Source organism: Cnephaeus nilssonii (genome assembly GCF_951640355.1).
Source record: "Cnephaeus nilssonii genome assembly, chromosome: 4".
Taxonomy (NCBI): domain Eukaryota; kingdom Metazoa; phylum Chordata; class Mammalia; order Chiroptera; family Vespertilionidae; genus Cnephaeus; species Cnephaeus nilssonii.
This window is the reverse complement of record NC_137075.1, coordinates 44,526,376-44,543,696: the sequence shown is the minus strand read 5'-3', so window position 1 is coordinate 44,543,696 and position 17,321 is coordinate 44,526,376. Positions and strand designations below refer to the sequence as shown.

Below are 17,321 nucleotides of genomic sequence, written 5' to 3'. Positions count from 1 at the left end.
AGCTCTTCTCACCCTGGCCAGTGTGGCTCCCCTGGTTGGAGTGTCATCCTGATGCACCAAGGTTGCTGGTTGGATCCTGGTCAGGGCACATACAGGAAGCAACCAATGAGAATGGATGGGTGGAACAACAAACAATCTCTCTCTCTCCCTCTCTTCCTCCTCAACCTCCTCCTCCTCACCTTCTCTCAAATCAATCAATGCATTTTCTTTTTTAAAAAGAACTCTTCTCATATCCTCCAGTGATCTGAGTGGACATTAGAGATGCCTGGGAACTGAGAAAGAGGGGACCAGAAGGGGGAGGAGATGAAGTCTGAGTCACCGAAGCTGGTGTCTTTGAGTTTTATTGGGGAGGGGAGTCCATTGTAGTGTGGGGAGGATAGATCAATAGATCTAGTGCCTGTGAAGTAAAATTCATTATCTTACCTCCCTGGAGAAGCACAGCGCCCCCTCAGAATAACTGGACTCAGGAAGATGCCCATTGTCACAGTCTACCCCCACCCCCTAAATTAGTGTCATCGGCTCTGGGACCGCTTGGGTTTGTATGGGGAACAGCCTTGGTGCCTGCAGTGCGTCCCACAGTGGTTGGCACCTGGTCCTACAGGACCTTATGAACCACCCCAACCTCTGGGTTTGTCTTTTCCCAGCATGCACAGCGGGAACAAAGCTGCAGGTCCATTTGCGAGACCAGCGGGTCTGTGCGGGGACAGGGGCCTAGCCTCATCTCTCGGCCAGGCTGGCCAGGATGCTAATGAGATTGTCCAGCCCCAGCAAATAGCCGTCCTCGCGGTTGCCCTCCTCCCAGGGCCTCCGATGGTCCAGGGTCTGGCCGTCAGGGAGGGGCGTGGTCTTGCCGAAGTCGATGAGCCACACACCCGCGCGATGGCAGTGATCGTGTACGAAAAGCAGGGAGCTGCCGATCACCTGCCAAAACCCACAAGATCAGACCACGGCCCTTTTCGGGGGAAGCCCCCGACCCTCCGCCCGCGCAGCCCGCACGGACCACAGACCAGGAACCTGGCCCTCCCCCTCTTACCTCGTGCCTCCTAAAGAACTCAGAGACCTCCAAGGTGTCCCGGATCTGCTGCAGGCGGTTCAGATACCTCCTCTGGATGGGGTAGGGTAGGGAGGAGGGCAAGTTAACGAAACACTGACTGAGCTTCTGCTAACATCAGGGGTCGGGACTCATGCTCTGCTTGGTAAAGACCGTGGAGGGAAAAACAGGCCCTCACGTGGCGCGCAGAACAGAAGGGAAGAAACGTAAAAATTACAACACAGCGTGATAAAATGCTACCATAGGGGCCACAGAGGCGAGGGCACTAGACAGGATGGCCTGGGGGCACCCCCCGGTGCCAGGCGCCCCAGCAGCTCGGGGCGCTGGGATGCGGCACTCACCAGCACTTCCGCATCCCCTTGCACGAACTCCCGGAAGACTCCAGTCACCTGCTCCCGGCTGCGCGTGGTCTTGAAGTCTGTGCTGCAGGATCCGTCGGCTTTCTTAAGGAGGTGGGACAGGAGGTGTCAGGGCCCGTACCCGCCAGAGGGGAGGGGGTCAGGGAGAGCAGCGGGATCTCCCCGGACGTCGGAAGACGTATCTCCGGGACTCGGCGAGGCCGCCGCCGGAGGGTGCTCATTCGGGGGGTGGGGGGCCGCCTGGGAGGTCTGAGCCCGCGGGGTGGGGCCGGGGCGGGGGAGCGGCGGGGCTGCGCAGGGCACAGCGAGCCTGGCCCACCTTGATCCCCTCGATGCGGAAGCCGAGCGTGGTGCTGGAGCTGATGCCCTCCCGCCACTGCATGTAGCGCGGCTTGGTGACGGCGCGCTGCGCGTGCTCCTCCTCCGTGGGCGCCTCCGGGTCCACGGCCAGCATCTTCTTGTACATGTCCTTCCGCAGCTTGGGCCGTTCGCGGGCTTTGGTCAGCTCCTCTTCCAGGTAAGTCCTACGGGGCGGGGGCAGCGGCGGGGCTTGAGCGGACTCACCCCCGCACTGGTCGAGCACCGCCCCGCGCCCCCCCCCGCCCCCCGCCCCATGGTGCCCGCACCGCCCGGCAGAGCTCACGCACCTGATGCCCATCTTGCAGTCAAGTACGCAGGGCCCATCGAAGCCGTCGAGCAGGTCCTGCAGCTGCAGGTAGCTCTCGCCGTCGCGCTCCACCACGCCGTGGAAGGCAGGCACGCAGCCGCGCAGCGCGTCGGCCATCAGCCGCGCCAGGCAGTAGCGCTCCGGCTCGGAGCTGCGCTTCAGGATCAGCCCGCTGGCGCCCGCCGCCTTGAAACTCCCTGCAGATGGGCACCGGTCAACGCCGCCTGGTCCCTCCCTCCCCAGAACTCCCCTCCCCACCCGCGCCTGCCCGCGCTCACCGGTGTGCCCAGCCAGCTGCACCCAGGCGTAGCGCCGCTTGAAAGGGCTTATGACGGGCATGTTCACCATGGTCCGGATCTTCTGCCAGTGGCTTTTCTGAAAGCAACACGGTCGGAGCCCGCAGGTCCAGCATCTCATCCATGCATAAGCCCTCCCTCCTCAGGACCGGGACTCAGCCAGCCCCGCCCCACCGCGAGCAGCTAGGGTCCCAGGATTCATTCATTTGTTCAGGAGACTTTATTGTGCGCCTATGTGGTGGACATTGAGACACACAGGGTGGTGACAGATATCCAGCTTCTCAAATGTGCTGAAATTAGCGTCAGAAGGCTCAGGTCTGCACTACAGTTCTGCCCCTCAAAAGCTGTGTGGGCAGGTTATTAAACTGCTCTGTCGGAGGTTTTTGTGAGCGTGAGAATCAACTGATGGCCACCCTTGTTAAAAAATGCAGGTTCTTGGGTTTACCACAGGGAAATTCTGAGTAAGTTTGGGGTAGGACCAAAAACTTGCATTTCTACCAACGTGTCAGGACATTTGGGGGCCTGAGAAACAAGCCTTTGAGCATCAGTTTCTTCATCTGTAAAATGGGGAAATAACTGCTCGCACTGTGTTGTGAGTAGTAAATGAGGCTTGAAAGTGACAGGCTCTTTCTCCCCTAACCTCATTTCTTGGCATGAAGTAGAAGCTGGACAAATATGGATTGTTTTTTTAAATATATTTTTATTGATTTCAGAGAAGAAGGGAGAGGGAGAGATGGAAACATTAATGATGAAAATCATTGATCGGCTGCCTCCTGCACGCCCCCTACTGGGGATGAAGCCCGCAATCCAGGCATGTTCCCTGGAATCACACCGTGACCTCCTGGTTCATAGGTTGATGCTCAACCACTGAGCTGGACTGGATTGCTTTTTAAACTCATTTTGAGAATATGTTTATTAAAGCTGGGGACAGTGAAACAAGGAAGGGCCTAGGACAGATAGAAGGAGCAACAGGAAAGAGGCTGCTTTGGTTCGCTAGAAATGGTATGGCGAAAAAGTGAGCCAAGATGGAGCTGCTGTCAGCTCACTTGAGAGTCAGAGAAAAGGGCACCTTGGGGACAGGTTCAGGCATTAGTCCCTGATGAGATGCTGCTGCCCATTACTCCCCTGGTGGCAAGTCTCATGGGTCCCTTAGAGTCTAGGAGATGCACGCTGCCTGTGGGGGAAGAGGAGGAGGAAGGAGAGAGCACGCCCAAAATATGGACTGTTGATTCATTCACTTTGGGACCATAGGTTCCTCTCATTTAGGGAGACAAACACAGAAACAAATCTTGACAAAGGCCCAGGGCAGGGAGGCCAGCCTGGCTGGGTCTGAAGAAATAATGGCTTGAGGTTTCCCCAAATCATCTGCTATCCCTGGATGCCATATCACCCCTCACCAGTTAGCAAGACCAGGGCACCCTTGGTCCTCATCTGGACCTAGAAACCTGAGCTTTGAAAATGCAATACAGAGCTGAGGGTCTGTTATCTTCGATGAAACTGAGAGGGGAATGTGGGTTTTGATGAACCTCCTGCCTCATGACCACTGCTTCTGGCCTCCACCCAATCCTGAGAGCGTCTCATACTCTGGACCTTTCCTCTTCCCACCCAAAACCCATCATTCCTATGTCCACAGGTTTGTAGCGCAGCACAGGTTTGCTCATCCAAACTGTGTGTCTGCTGCCTCCTCCCAGGGGTGCCTGCTTTTAGATGAGTTACACATGTGTGCTCCCACAGGGCTGGAACCCAGGAACCCAGCCTCCCTGACTAGAGAGAGTTCTCAGAGGGAGAGGGAGAACTGGGGTAGTGGTCTAAGTAGGGGAAGGCTGCTGACCATGGAGCCCTTTCCCATGTGGAGGAGATGGGGGTTAGTGACAGAGCACGGGATGGGGAGTCAGGAGTTGGTTCCAGTCCTGGCTCTGTCATGGTCTAGCTGAGTCCAAGCGAGAACTTCATCTGTGTGAGCCTGTTTCCTCTGGGAAGATATAGCTGCTGCCATGACACAAGCCACCATCTACTGACCGCCTACTGTAAGCCAGGCACTTCCCAGCCTCCACAAGACAGCATTGCTACTGCTTTCCTGCCGCAGTCCCTACACGGCACATTGGGGTGTGATCACGTGTCCAATCCCCAGGGATCTAGGGGTGTAGCCAGAAGCAACCCACTAGAAGCATGACAGCTCTTTCAAACCTCCTTGCTCACTCTTTAAATGCCTACAAGGCTTGCATTATGCTGCATAACAATCCAAGTTTTATTATAAACTCTCCCACCTCCAAATCTTCAAATAAAATTCCAGGAAGATGTATGTGCCATGTGTATTCAGCGGCACCACCCTATACCCTCTTCTCCCACTCTCAGTTTGAGAATCATGATAATGATGCACACGGACGGACAGCAAGTGCATGAGGTGGTGGCAGTATTGCTATTTTTAAAAAATATATTTTATTGATTTTTTACAGAGAGGAAGGGAGAGGGATAGAGAGTCAGAAACATCAATCAGCTGCCTCCTGCACACCTCCTACTGGGGACGTGCCCGCAACCAAGGTACATGCCCTTGACTGGAATAGAACCTGGGACCTTTCAGTCCACAGGCCGATGCTCTATCCACTGAGCCAAACCGGTTAGGGCCAAAGTGGTGTGTTTTGATCACTGGGGAAACACTGAGATCTGCCTGGAGACCCCTCTCTGTTGGCTGGATACCTTCAATCAAAGGAATGAGGTTACTTGTGGGGCTTGAGGCAGCTTTAGGGGCCTACTGGCAGACGGTGGGGGACAGTGGGACCAGAATGGAGTTAATCAGAGGGAACAACTATTTCTGTAGCCGCCCCAGTAGAAGAGGGAATCAGCCTTGGGTCAAATGAGATGGGAGAACTGCATTATTCTTTCTTCTGCAATCATGTGGGAGCAGTGAGTGGGGCTGAAGATAGACAGAGGTAGACCTGGTAGAAAAGGGTTTAGCACCTGCAGTCCAGGACTATTGCCACTTGATATGTGATAACACAGCATCAACTTGCTCCCAAGATGATGTAAAATTGGGGCATCATCTACCCTTACCACCACAAGTTTGAGAGGATCATGTCAGCTGAGAGCAGCAAGGACAAAGGCTGGTTCTAGTCATGCAGGTTACAAAGGGCTTTAATACCTAGTATGTCATCTGAGCCCTCCCAACCACCTCCTGAGGTGGTATGACAGGATTTAGCTTCCCTGCCAGTAATGGATATGTTCAAACATGGAAGGCGTTGATACAAGTGTCATGGAGCTCATTGCCGTCTTCCATCTTAAGGAACTACCTGGTACCTCCCCCAGGACATAATGCATATAAAGATGCATATGTCTGCCCTGGCCAGGTGGCTCAGTTGGTTGTAGCATCATCACATACACCAAAAGGTTGCAGGTTTGATCCCCAGTCAGGGTGCATACAGGAGGCAACCTGTCAGTGTTTCTTTCTCACATCCATGTTTCTCTCTCTCTCTCTCTCTCTCTCTCTCTCTCTCTCTCTCTCTCAAAAATCACTAAAAACGTATCCTGCCCTGATGGAATGGCTCAGTGGTTGAGCGTCAACATATGAACCAGGAGGTCACAGGTTTGACTCCCAGTCAGGGTACATGCCAGTTTGTGGGCTTGAGCCCCAGTAGAGGGTCTGCAGGAAGCAGCCAATCAATGGTTCTCTCTCATCATTGATGTTTCTATTTCTCCCTTGCCCTTCCTCTCTGAAATTAATAAAAATATATTTTTTAAAAGATGCGTGTGAAACATTCTTTGGTGGGTGGGTGATGATTTGGGCACAGGAACAACAGCAGGGAAGATATTTTTTAGCAGGTTAGGCTTTTATTGTATGTATCTCAGAAAGCAGATTTATTATGTCACAAAGTGAAATCTACCTGAAAAGAGGGCCAAAGCCCCATCCTCTGGCCCAGCCTACTCCCCACAGAAGACTGGGAAACCAACTCATCTTGGGGCAAAAAGCCCCTGAGAGCTGACCCATGTGTCTTTAAGGAAGTCACAGGAGGACCCTCTGACAATTCCTCACTCCTGGAGCTGGACTAGGAGCTTCTCTCTCTGGGCAGGGCTTTGCTAGACACAAGCCTCTAACTGGCCTTTATCTAAGCTCTGTGTGGAAGCCCGGAGGATTCCTGCTTCTTATGTCAGATCAGCTACTCAGTGTATCTTCTGCCAGAATGGACCCTTTGCTCTGCCTTTGGGACTCATCCCCATACTCCCTGCCTCCAGCCATTCAGTCATTGGCTGAAGCTCTCTACCAGCCCAACCCCCTCCCCATACTGCACTGTCCTATCAAACTAGCACTCCCTGTGGTGGTGGTAATGGTGGTGGTGGTGAAAGCAATCAGTTTAAATTTATAAAATCATTTGCACTAAGGTATAAGTGACCCACGACTTCACCTTCCCCAGGGCATTTACTTTATAAAAAGGAAGCCAGTTAACCTAAATTCTGCTCTATAATTAGTGAAAAGTGAAGTGTGGGAGTTCTGGGTCCAGGACAGGATGGCATCCAGGTCTCCTTACCGATCCTGGAGCACTGAGAGAAGAGAAACAAATGAACGGGAGCCAAACATCCTCTCTTCTGCTAGAGCAACACCCCAAAATTGTGTTAAGAGACAGGGAAGGCCTAAGAATACAGACACTCAGGGCAGCTGCCCTTGGGGGTAGGCCCCTAACTCCCCCTTCCCTCGCCTGTATACGTTTCCCTGCCCACGACTGACTTTTCCCTGTACCGGAGGAAAGGCCCAGGGAGGGAGGGAGGCTGTCCAGCCCCAACTACCCTGCGGGGAGCAAGGCTCCAGGCTCTTGGGGGATCCTAGGAGGAGAAGGGGAAGGACGCGTGTGCCAGGCAGAGGCAAGGTAGAGTCTTCCAGGCCTCCTTCTGCTCTGGCTACTCCGGTTATCTGCCCAGGCCTGACTGCAAGGGGCTGGCGCCCGCCCGGGAGCTCCTAAGCGCCCCCACCGAGCCCTTCTCCCCGGTGCATCCTGAAGGCCAGCCAGCTGGTGGGCTCTGCTTCCTGCTGGGGAAGCCAAAGGCAGCCCGGCGGGCGCGCTGTGCCGCTCCCCACCGGCCGCGAGGCAAAGTCCGCGCCGGGCCCTTCCACGCGGACGCAGGAGGCCTCTGTCAACAGTTCCCGGCTTATCTGCCGCCGCCGTGGCTGTTTGCCTTCGGGGAGGCCCCGGCGGGCTGGGCTGGGGGTTGGGAAGGCCCGAGAGACGCAGCCTTGGAGCTGGAAGGGCCTTCGAGAGGCCATCTGCTGCCGCTCCGCTCGGGCCGGCGCGGCCCGGGGTGGGGAGAGGCCGGCCGGAGGCACCAGGGCGCAGCTGCGACCGCTCCCGCGTGCTGGCCGCCGCCGATGCCCACGGGGCTCCCGGGCGGGGGCCGCGGGCCCGCCTCCGCCCACGGACGTTAGGGAGAACCGGGGGCTGCCCTCGTGGGCCCTCCCCCCGGGCCGCCTCTCAGCTGTCAGAGATGGAGCGGGGGAGCCGGGGCCCAGGAGACCTCCCCCTGCCCCCCAGTCCGCCTCCCTGGACGCCCTCGGCGGCACCGCCTCCCTGCTGGGGCCGGGGTTGCACCAGGAACTATCCGGGGTCAGGGGCCCCCTTACTCCCGGGAGCGGAGAGGGGCTCCCCGCACCTACCCGGCAGCGGGTGTGCTCCTATTCTATGAGACTTTTTTTGTTTTTTATTTTGTGTCACAAACCGTGCCGCCCTCTGGGAAATGTACGTCTCAGGGGGTCACTGAGTCACCGGTCCAGTGCAGGTCGTCAGAGTCTCCCCGCCTCTTCCAATCCGAGCGGGTAGGCAGGCCCGGCCGCGCCCCCGCGCTCTCCCCGCTGCGCCCAGGCCACCCGGGCGCGTCCGCGGCTCACACCGCCCTTCTGGGGAGCCCGCGGGGCGCCCTTCGCCTCTCCCTCCGCTCCAGGGACACTTGCATAACGTGGATCTGGAGCAGCTCCTTAGCACCGGCCGGGAGCTATTTAAAGTATTTGGCCTTCGTTTAAACAAGGGGCTCAGGGCGGCTCTTCTGGGCGCGGCACACCCCTCCGGGGCAGGCACCCCGGATGACTTCACCGCACCCTGGCCGGGATTTTCGGGGGTCAAACCAGGCCTCTGACACGAGAGGCGGCGACTCACAGGCTGATCACGCCCTTTCGGCCTCAGTTTACCCCCCCTCGGCCGTAATCGGTAGCCGGGAACCGGGGCTCCGCAGTCTGCAGAGCTCCCCGCCCTGCGCGCCTCCTTCCCCGCGTCCACGCCTTGTGCGGGCGCCGGGAGCAGACGGCGCGGTTCCCGAGCTGAGCCTGAGCGCCGCTCCACTCCCACTCAGGAGCGGGAAACCGTGGCAACGGCGGGGGCGGGGCCGCGGCGCGGGAGAGGGGGCGGCGAGATGGAGCGACTCGTGCGGCCCTCTCTCCCCGAGAGTTCGCGGGGCAAGCCAACGCCTCCGATCTCTCAGTCCCACCCCGCAGCCGGCAGGTCCCGCTCCCCCGCTCCCCACCCCACCCGGTCCCCGAGGCCGCGCGCGGACTCCTCCTCGCTCGCCTTCTTAGACGCCCCGGGGCCCGGCCCGCGAACCTCCCGGGGAAAAGGGGTAACAGTGGCCAAGGCGGGAGGCCCGCCGGAGGCCTCCCTCCGGCCCCGAAGCCCCCCGGGCAGTGAGAGCCCGGCCCTGGGCGGAGGGACCTTGCGGCCGGAGTCGGACCTCAGGGAGCTCGGGGCTGGGTCCCCCGCGCCCGGCCCCGGCCCCGCCCCCGCGGCCCGTACCTGACCCACGTCCTCGCCCGCTTCCAGCTGCACATTGCCGCGGCTCCGGCTCTCGCTGTCGCTCAGCAGATCATCCTCCGAGTCCTCCGGCAGCGACGAGGAGCCGGTGGAGGAAAGCGACGAGGTGGAGAGGCGGCGCGGCTGCTGCAGGTGCGAGGAGCCCGCGGCCGGGAGCCAGCCGCCCTCCGGCTCGGGCGGCCCGGGGCTGGCCGGGGGCACGTCTGGCTCCTCGGCGGTCACCGTCAGCTGCGGGATCACCGGGGCCGGGGGAGCGCGCGGAAGCCCGTTGGGGACTTGTCCCCCACGCCGTTTGGCCCCGCGGGCCCGGGGCTCCCCGGCGGCGGCGGCGGCGGCGACCGCGGCGCAGCGCGCCTCGAACAGCAGGCGCAGCTCCCCGACACTCCGGCGCGGGGCCCGCTCCAGCCCGGGGCTGCAGGGCCCCCCGCCTCCCGGCCTCGCCATGCCCGTCGGGCCCCCGGGCAGGGTCATTTCCCCGCACCAGATCCGCCGCGGAGCCCACCAGCCCGCGACGCGGCGGGGACTGGAGACGCTTGGCGCCCCGGGCGGGAGCCTGCCCCGAGGCGGAGCCTGCGCCGCCGCCCGCCCGGGCCCCGCCTCGGCCGCGCCCCCCGCCCCCTTCTTTCACTTTCAGAGAAAGCGCGGGCCTCCCCGGGCCTCGCCCGGCAGAGGAGTCTCCCCGGCGCGGCTCCGGTGGTCTGGGAAGCCCGGACGGCGGGGACATAAAACCAGGGCCTGGCCCTCGCGGCCTCGCTCTGCCGGTCCTGGAGGAGACGGGCGGGGCCGCCGCACCTCCCAGTCCTCCCGCCTCCCCGGGCTGCGCGCCGGAGAGGTTCCTCCCAGCGGCTTCCAGACCCCTGACCCCGCAGCGGGAGCTCGTCCTTCCCTCACTCTCCCACCCGGTCCCGCGGCCTCCTTTGCGCGTCCCATCCACCCTGGCCTCCGGCTCCCCTCCGCCCAGTGCCCCTTCTGCACGGAGTTCAAGGCCATTGGCTTTGCAAAGGAGCCTCACCCCAGGGCGTGCGCCCCAGTGGAAACCTGGTCCCAGGAGGAGCCGAGGCTTCTTCCCTCAAACTCCGGGCAGCGGGGAGCAGGGCAGGGGGCGGGGCCGGGCTCTCTCCACGCGCCCGGCCGAGTCCGGCGAGTGCCGGGCTGACACCTGGTGCTGGCTGGTGGGGTCCCGCCGACCCCCTCTTCCCCTTCCTTTAGTCTGCGGCTCGGAGCCTGCTGTGTGGCTGTAGGCAAGTCATTTCCTCCCCTTGAGCTGCTGATTCTCCTCCTCAAGGCTGTTGGCCACCTCACGGCATTGCTGTCAGAATAAAATAAAACGGAAGGTGTGAGATCTCTAAGACGTTGGAATGGTTTGAGTGTGGGTGGTAGAAATAGCCAGTCTCAGGTTCACCTCCCTCTGAATGTGATTAGGAAAACCTCACCGACTCACAGGGTTGGGCTGTGGAACCGGGAAGACTGCGGATGGTGGTGAAGTGTTTCATGCACTGCCGTGTGCTCATCGGTGGCATCTTTGTGGTGGGTCTTTGGCCACTTCACGCGTTAGTGGTCAGTTGAACTGCAAGGCTGCTTGAGTAGAATTCAGTATCTCACAGCATTTGCTGTCTTCCCCCAAATGCCACAAGCGAGGGTCCCTTATCAGGTGCCTGGTGCCTAGGGATTGCTGGGGGCTGTGAGGGGAGAGGTTGCAGGACTGCCTCTGATGCTGATGGCCCAGAGGAGGAGCCTTCCTGTCCGTACCTCCCTCAGTCAGCCAGGGTTCTAGGACGGCCCTGGAGGAGAGAAAAGGAGGGCTCCGAGGAAGAACGGGAACCTTCAGCAAAGAAGAAAGATCTTGGGGAAACGATGTAGAAGGAGGGGGAGGGGAAGGGAGGAGGAGAAACTGAGGAAATAAGTGAAAGAAAGAAGAAAATACAGGAGTTTGAACACTGAGTCCTGTGTGGAGAACCTGGAAAATCACCAGGGTACCCCCTCCGAGGCACAGGAGCCTGGAGGAGCCTGGGTGTCTGGGTGAGGGGTGTACTGCAGAGCTTGGAGTCCCAGAAACACCCACGCCTCCTGGACTCACTTCTCTCCCTCCGTTGGAGCTGCCCTGGTCTGTGGTGGGAGCTGGGAAGGGACTGCCCTCAGAGGGGGACTGGGGACAAACCCAGCAAGCACCTGTCAGAGTTGGGAAGATGGGCACTGTGCCTGTCAATGTCTGGGCGAGCAGATCTGAAGGCTACCCGCTCCTAGGGGGTAACAGCCAGAGGAACAGTGAGAGGAACACGCAGGTGGGAACTGGGTCTCTGTCCTGGCTGCCAAGAGAAAACTCAAGGGTAATTTATTTTCTTCTGGTATCAGGCGCTTGCCCAAGGGTCCATAGCCAAAGGAGAGCTCTTTGCCCTACCTGCCAGGGGTCCCTCACTGGAAAGGTAAGGGCAAACCTGGGAATGGGTTTGAAATGAGAGCTAATTTCGTAGACTTTCAGAGTGGAAAGGACCTTTAGATGTAGCCTAGCCTCACAATACAGGAGAAGGAACAAAAGGGTGAAGGCACTTCTACAAGGTCCCACAGCCAGTTGGTGGAAAATCCAGAGTGTATTTTGACTAGGTCCCCTGACTGCTATTCCTGTGCTGTGTTCAGTATCTCTCATTAACATCTGGTAGTTTTGTTCCTACCTTACCTAATGAGAGAAGAGTCTGCTTCTACCTCACCACAGGCAGAAAGCATAAGGGCATATATTGGGGCAGGGCCTGTGGGTCCCAATATAGTTGTAGACAAGGTCAAGGGGCTCTCATGTCTTCTTAGTTGAGCCAAGAATGACCTTTCAAATCCTGGAATCTTGTCCTTGGTGCCTCAGTTTCCCCAGTCCTTCAGGTCACGAATAAATGAATGTGAGTAGAAGGATGTAGAGAAAACCAGATTACTATGTAGATGGAGGTATGGTCTCTGTTCTGCAAAAAATAAAAATTAAAAAATGGGGGGAAATGGAGGCATAGAAGAACATTTCAAGGTTTTAATGGTCATTAGGTGGCTGATCTGAGATGGGTCACGAGAGTCCCTCTGCCTTACCAATAGGGTAAGCATGTCTGAGGGAAGAACTGGTCTTCCTTCTGTGGCATCTCATTCAGGATCCTTCTGTACCCTAGAAGCCTGCACTTGGTGTGTCTGAGTTTTCATGCCTCTCCATGGCCTTCAGAATTAATCTGGTCTGAGGGCTACACCCTCCTAGGGGGTAACAGCCAGGGCACAAAAGGTGGGAAAGCCTGGGAAATGGGGTCTGGGAGCTGAGGGGTTCCTGGGATCTTGGTGTTATTCCCCCGCCTACCTGATTTAGCACTGCCCCTCCCCTCCCCCACCCCAGGGCAGCACAGTGGCCCCAGTGACAGAAGCAAGGTCACTGCTCACCATCCCTTGCCAGGCGCAGCGCCTGTTTTTGCTTCCTAAGACCAACAGGCAGGGCCTCTCAACTGGGGGAGAAAGGACGGAGCACAGCCTTTGACCTGGCCAGTTCCTGAATGGGCGGTCTGGGTCTGCTGCTTTGAGGAGATTTGAAGGCCTCTCCAGAGAGAGCAAAGCCTTTATGGTGTGTGTGTGTGTGTGTGTGTGTGTGTGTGTGTGTGTGTTAGGAGTGGGCAGAAGGGGTGGCAGGAAAGGTTTCTCTAGACCAGGTGATACAGGGTCTCATTCTAGACAGCAACTCCCAGACATGCTCTGTGGGGCTTGGTATCCTCCAAGGGACTAAGTCCAAGATTCCAATATTCTGTGACGAGACCTGTGATTCATTCAGTCACTCACAGAGCAAACAAACTTCCATTGAACAGCTGCTATGAGCCAGGCACTGTGCTAGGTGAAAGGAATACAGGAATGAGTAACTCCGCTGAGGACGCCCTCCTTCCTGGGAGTGGTGGTGTATAATTTTATATTGTCTTGTGGAGGAAGGAAACCAGAAAGGACCCAACCGGAAAACAAGCCCCAGGATGCCAACTGGCTGCATTTACTGTTCCCTGGTCTTTCAGAGGCTTCATGCACACAATTCCCCACCCTTGGTCAATCAGATGCCCTTCTCTGCTGAAGGGGGCTGGCCCGGCGGGGCCCAGTGGAAACTTGGGGGTGGGGAAGGATTGGAGGTCTTCCTCCTGGGGAGAGGGAGCTAATGGCTATCTTCAACTGACAGCCCAGACCCTTTTCTTTTTTTAAAAAATATATTTTATTGATTTTTTACAGAGAGGAAGGGAGAGGGATAGAGAGTCAGAAACTTCAATGAGAGAGAAACATCAATCAGCTGCCTCCTGCACACCTCCCACTGGGGATGTGCCCGCAACCAAGGTACATGCCCTTGACCCTTGACCGGAATCGAACCTGGGGACCTATCCACTGAGCCAAACCGGCTAGGGCGAGACCCTTTTCTTTGCCTCTGGATTTCTCCTCCTCCCCATGCCATCCATCTCTGGTCCCATAATTGAGGGACTTCGTGGGAATATTATGGAATTAGGAGCTAGGATAGGTTAGAGTTTAGTAGGGCTAGAGATCTAGCAGCCTTCGCTGACCCTCCACCATCTGAATCGCTCTCCTCTAAAGCGAACAAAATGTGTCACCACGCCTGTGTATGCGCAACAAGAACATTTTCTCTCCTGACATATTTCAGAAACAAGGTTTCCCATCTCTCCCAGGAGCCTGTGTTTCTCTCTCCTCTCTCTTCAGAACTCGCAGAAACTCTCCCAGTGGCCCAGTGAAGGGAGTATCTGAGGTCAGGGCTGTGGCTGCTGGTGTGGATGGAGGCAACTGCTCTAAGGCCCAGGCCCGGGGTGTATTAGGCTTCTGTCCCCCATGCTCCCCATCTTGTAACTGCGGGGTGGGCTGGGCCGGGCGCATCCCCTAATTAAATTTGTGATGTCTCTGCCTGCCAACACACTCACACACACACACAGCACACACACACACACCCATACACACACACACCACACACACACACCACACACACCACACACACACACCACACACACACACCACACACACACACACCACACACACACCACACACACACCACACACACCACACACACACCCATACACACACACCACACACACACACCCATACACACACACCACACACACACACCACACACACACACACCCATGCACACACACACCACACACACACACCCATACACACACACCACACACACACAACCACACACACACCCACCACACACACACCACACACACACAACCACACACACACCCACCACACACACACCACACACACACACACCCATGCACACACACCACACACACACACCCATACACACACACCACACACACACAACCACACACACACCCACCACACACACACCACACACACACAACCACACACACACCCACCACACACACACCACACACACACACACCACACACACACCACACCCCCCCCCCCCCCCACACACACACACACCCATAAAGGCTTTGCTCTCTCTGGAGAGGCCTTCAAATCTCAAAGCAGCAGGCCGCCCATTCAGGAACGCGGGCCAGGCCAAAGGCTGTGCTCCGTCCTTTCCCCCCAGTGGAGAGGCCCTGCCTGTTGGTCTCAGGAAGCAAAAACGGGCGCTGCGCCCTGCACGCGGAGCCGCTTCCCCACACTGGGCGGCCGCGGGCGCGCGCCCAGCCGGCTCCACGCCGAGACGCCGGGGCGCGCACGTGCCGGCAGCCGCTGGGAGTTGGGCCGCAAGGAGGCGAGCGAGGCGGAGGTGGATGGCCTGTCGGGGTCCGTCGGGGCCGCGGCACAGCAGCCCGGTATCGGATGGCTCCGTCTACAGCGGCCTTGGGTTGAACCCAAAGGACGGACACCCTGGGCTTCTCCGGCGGACGGTGTGGGTGCCGCTGGGTCTCCTTCCCCCGTGCGCTGCGGTCTGGGGGCGAGAGAGGAGGGGAGCGGAGGGGTCCTGTGCCTCAAAGGGCGCGGCTGCGGCGGGGTGTCCACTTGGCTTCCCCCGCCCCCTTCCCTTCCGCCACGCTCACTGGGCGTTAACCGGTGCCAGGCCGCGGGGCGCCGGAGCTGTTAACGGGGCGGTTCGGTAGCTCCCAGGCTGGGGCGGGCCGAGGGGCGGCGGCTCAGTAGGGGGTGCCGGCCGGGGGAAGCCGCGGGGCGGGGCGTCCCAACCCGAGTGGGCGGGACGGCTCCCGGAGGAGGTGGCCTTCGCGGGGTGCGCAGAGGGTGGGGAGGCGTCCTCCAGGGAAGGCGGTGGAGGTGGGCCAGGGCACCCCAGGGGAGGGGAATGTGTGTGGCCGCAATGCGGTCTCCCTCCGTCTGCGATTAGCAAAGCAGGGCCGTCGACAGCTAAAAGAGAACCATTATTTTATTTTATTTTTTTAGAATCTGGTATTGGAGTATTTGAGATCTTGCTTCCCAGAAATTGTCATCAGTTTTGGCTCAAATAAGGTCTTATAAAAATTTTTTAAAAAATAATTCTGGTATTTTGGAAGAAGGTATTGACGTAGTCATTATGGGAAGAATCGGAACTTTGTTGGACTTATTTACACTTATTTTCCGGTTTTGTACTGTTTTTGTAAAAATATATTTTTATTGATTTCAGAGAGGACGGGAGAGGGAGAGAGAGAAACAATGAGAGAGAATCACCGATGGGCCTTTGACTGGAATAGAACCGGGGACCCTTCAGCCCGCAGGCCAACGCCCTACCCACTGAGCCAAACCAGCTAGGGCCTGTTTTTATGTTTTAATTAGGTGTGGGGGTGTGTGTGGGGGGAGGTGGGGCCTGTTTTCTGAGCCTGCTGGGGCTGTGGCTCGGTGGCAGCCTTCGGAGCCACTGAAGGCTGAGAGAGGGACGCTTTAAGACCTGCCACCTGTAAAGGGGGTGCGTGTTGAGGGGTGGAGAGGAGTTCTGCTCCCCCGGACTGTTTCCCAGGCCAGTCTGAGCGCCCACGTGTCGGTACCTGGAGGAGGAGTTTCGTTCCCTCCTGACCCCCGACCCAGGTGGAGGCTGCCAGGAGTCTCTGGGCCGAGCGCTCCATCCAGCTTCTGATCATTCCTCTGCACCCCCACCCCCCAAGCCGGGGCTGTTCTGAGGCTTCAGTCCCCTCCCTCACCCCGCAGCTCCCTCCCTCCACCCTGAGCCCCGACAGTCTGTCTTCCGAAGCCCAGCAGCCTTTGCTATCACTAACAACAGTATTTATTGAACCCCTAGTGGGGAAAGGAACATTTCATCTTTAACACGATTCTGGCATATTATTAAATATAGGAACTCTGTGTCCTAGAGGAGTTAACTGGCTCAGCCCTAGGTAGTAAGTGGCAGCCCTGGGCTGTGAACCCTGCACCCACGTGCCTTACAGCTCTTGGCTCTCCCTTGGGTCCAGAGCACTGGCTGAAAGCCTAAATGTGCCTTTGCAGTGGCTAAGCCCCTCTGCATGGCCAAGAAACTCCATCTCCTGGCTCTGCTCAGCCCACACTGGGGCTGGCCTGGCCTGGGGAACTTGAGAAGGCAGGTTGCCGCTCGGAAGTCATTTATGCAAAGACTCTGTCTGAGCTGGGGGTCAGTGAGTGGCTTCCCAGCCCTGGAGAACTGCTGGACACTGCCACTCAGGTTTACCCAAGGAAAGCCAATCCCCGGCCAACCTTGCACGCTCTCCCCTCTGCATCCCACCCTCCACGGTGGTCCGCACCTGGCTGTCCCACTGCTCCAGTTGGGAGGTGAAGGGCCTCGGCTGCCCTCTGCTCAAATCCCTGCTCACTAGGGCCCAGGGAGCCCACTGCTCCCAATAGTCAGGAGTTGGAGCAAACCCTCTTTGGACTAAGTTGCTGGGTGAACCGCAGTGACCCACCTCTTCCAACACTAGAGGCAGGCTAGGTCTGGTCACCTCCCACTTTTCCATCTCAAAAGGGGAGGAATTGCACATCTTCCTGGCTTGGGGGCTCGGAGGGAAGGTTATCAGCATTTCCTCCAGGGCCACACAGGTGCCCCGGGTTCCCCTTCACAAGAAAACAGGATAGCAAAGGAACTGCTCCTAGGCCAACTGAAAGCTGGACAGACCACATGCTCACTAAGGTTAGGTAGGGTATCAGGAGCCTACCCAGTTCTGTTCAAGTGCGGTGTATCTTCCAACGTAGGAAGTAAATCAGGCCAATTGAAGGTCACCCTGGCTCTAGACAACTGCCATACCA

The 17,321-nt window shown here is 58.0% G+C and overlaps 1 protein-coding gene and 1 pseudogene across 2 annotated transcripts in view; one reads left to right on the top strand and one right to left on the bottom strand.

The window, feature by feature from the left end:
• LOC307097903 (ribosomal RNA processing protein 36 homolog) overlaps window positions 1-17,321 on the top strand; it is a 415,062-nt pseudogene that overhangs the window by 138,790 nt on the left and 258,951 nt on the right. The window lies entirely within an intron of this gene.
• On the bottom strand, window positions 338-9,701 carry ITPKA (inositol-trisphosphate 3-kinase A). Its single transcript, XM_079767640.1, has 7 exons — window positions 9,138-9,701; window positions 2,356-2,452; window positions 2,058-2,274; window positions 1,730-1,934; window positions 1,393-1,494; window positions 1,034-1,105; window positions 338-921 (listed from the first exon to the last, which is right to left on the bottom strand). The coding sequence occupies exons 1-7, from the start codon at window positions 9,624-9,626 to the stop codon at window positions 718-720; spliced, it is 1,386 nt and encodes a 461-aa protein (XP_079623766.1). The 5' UTR covers window positions 9,627-9,701; the 3' UTR covers window positions 338-717.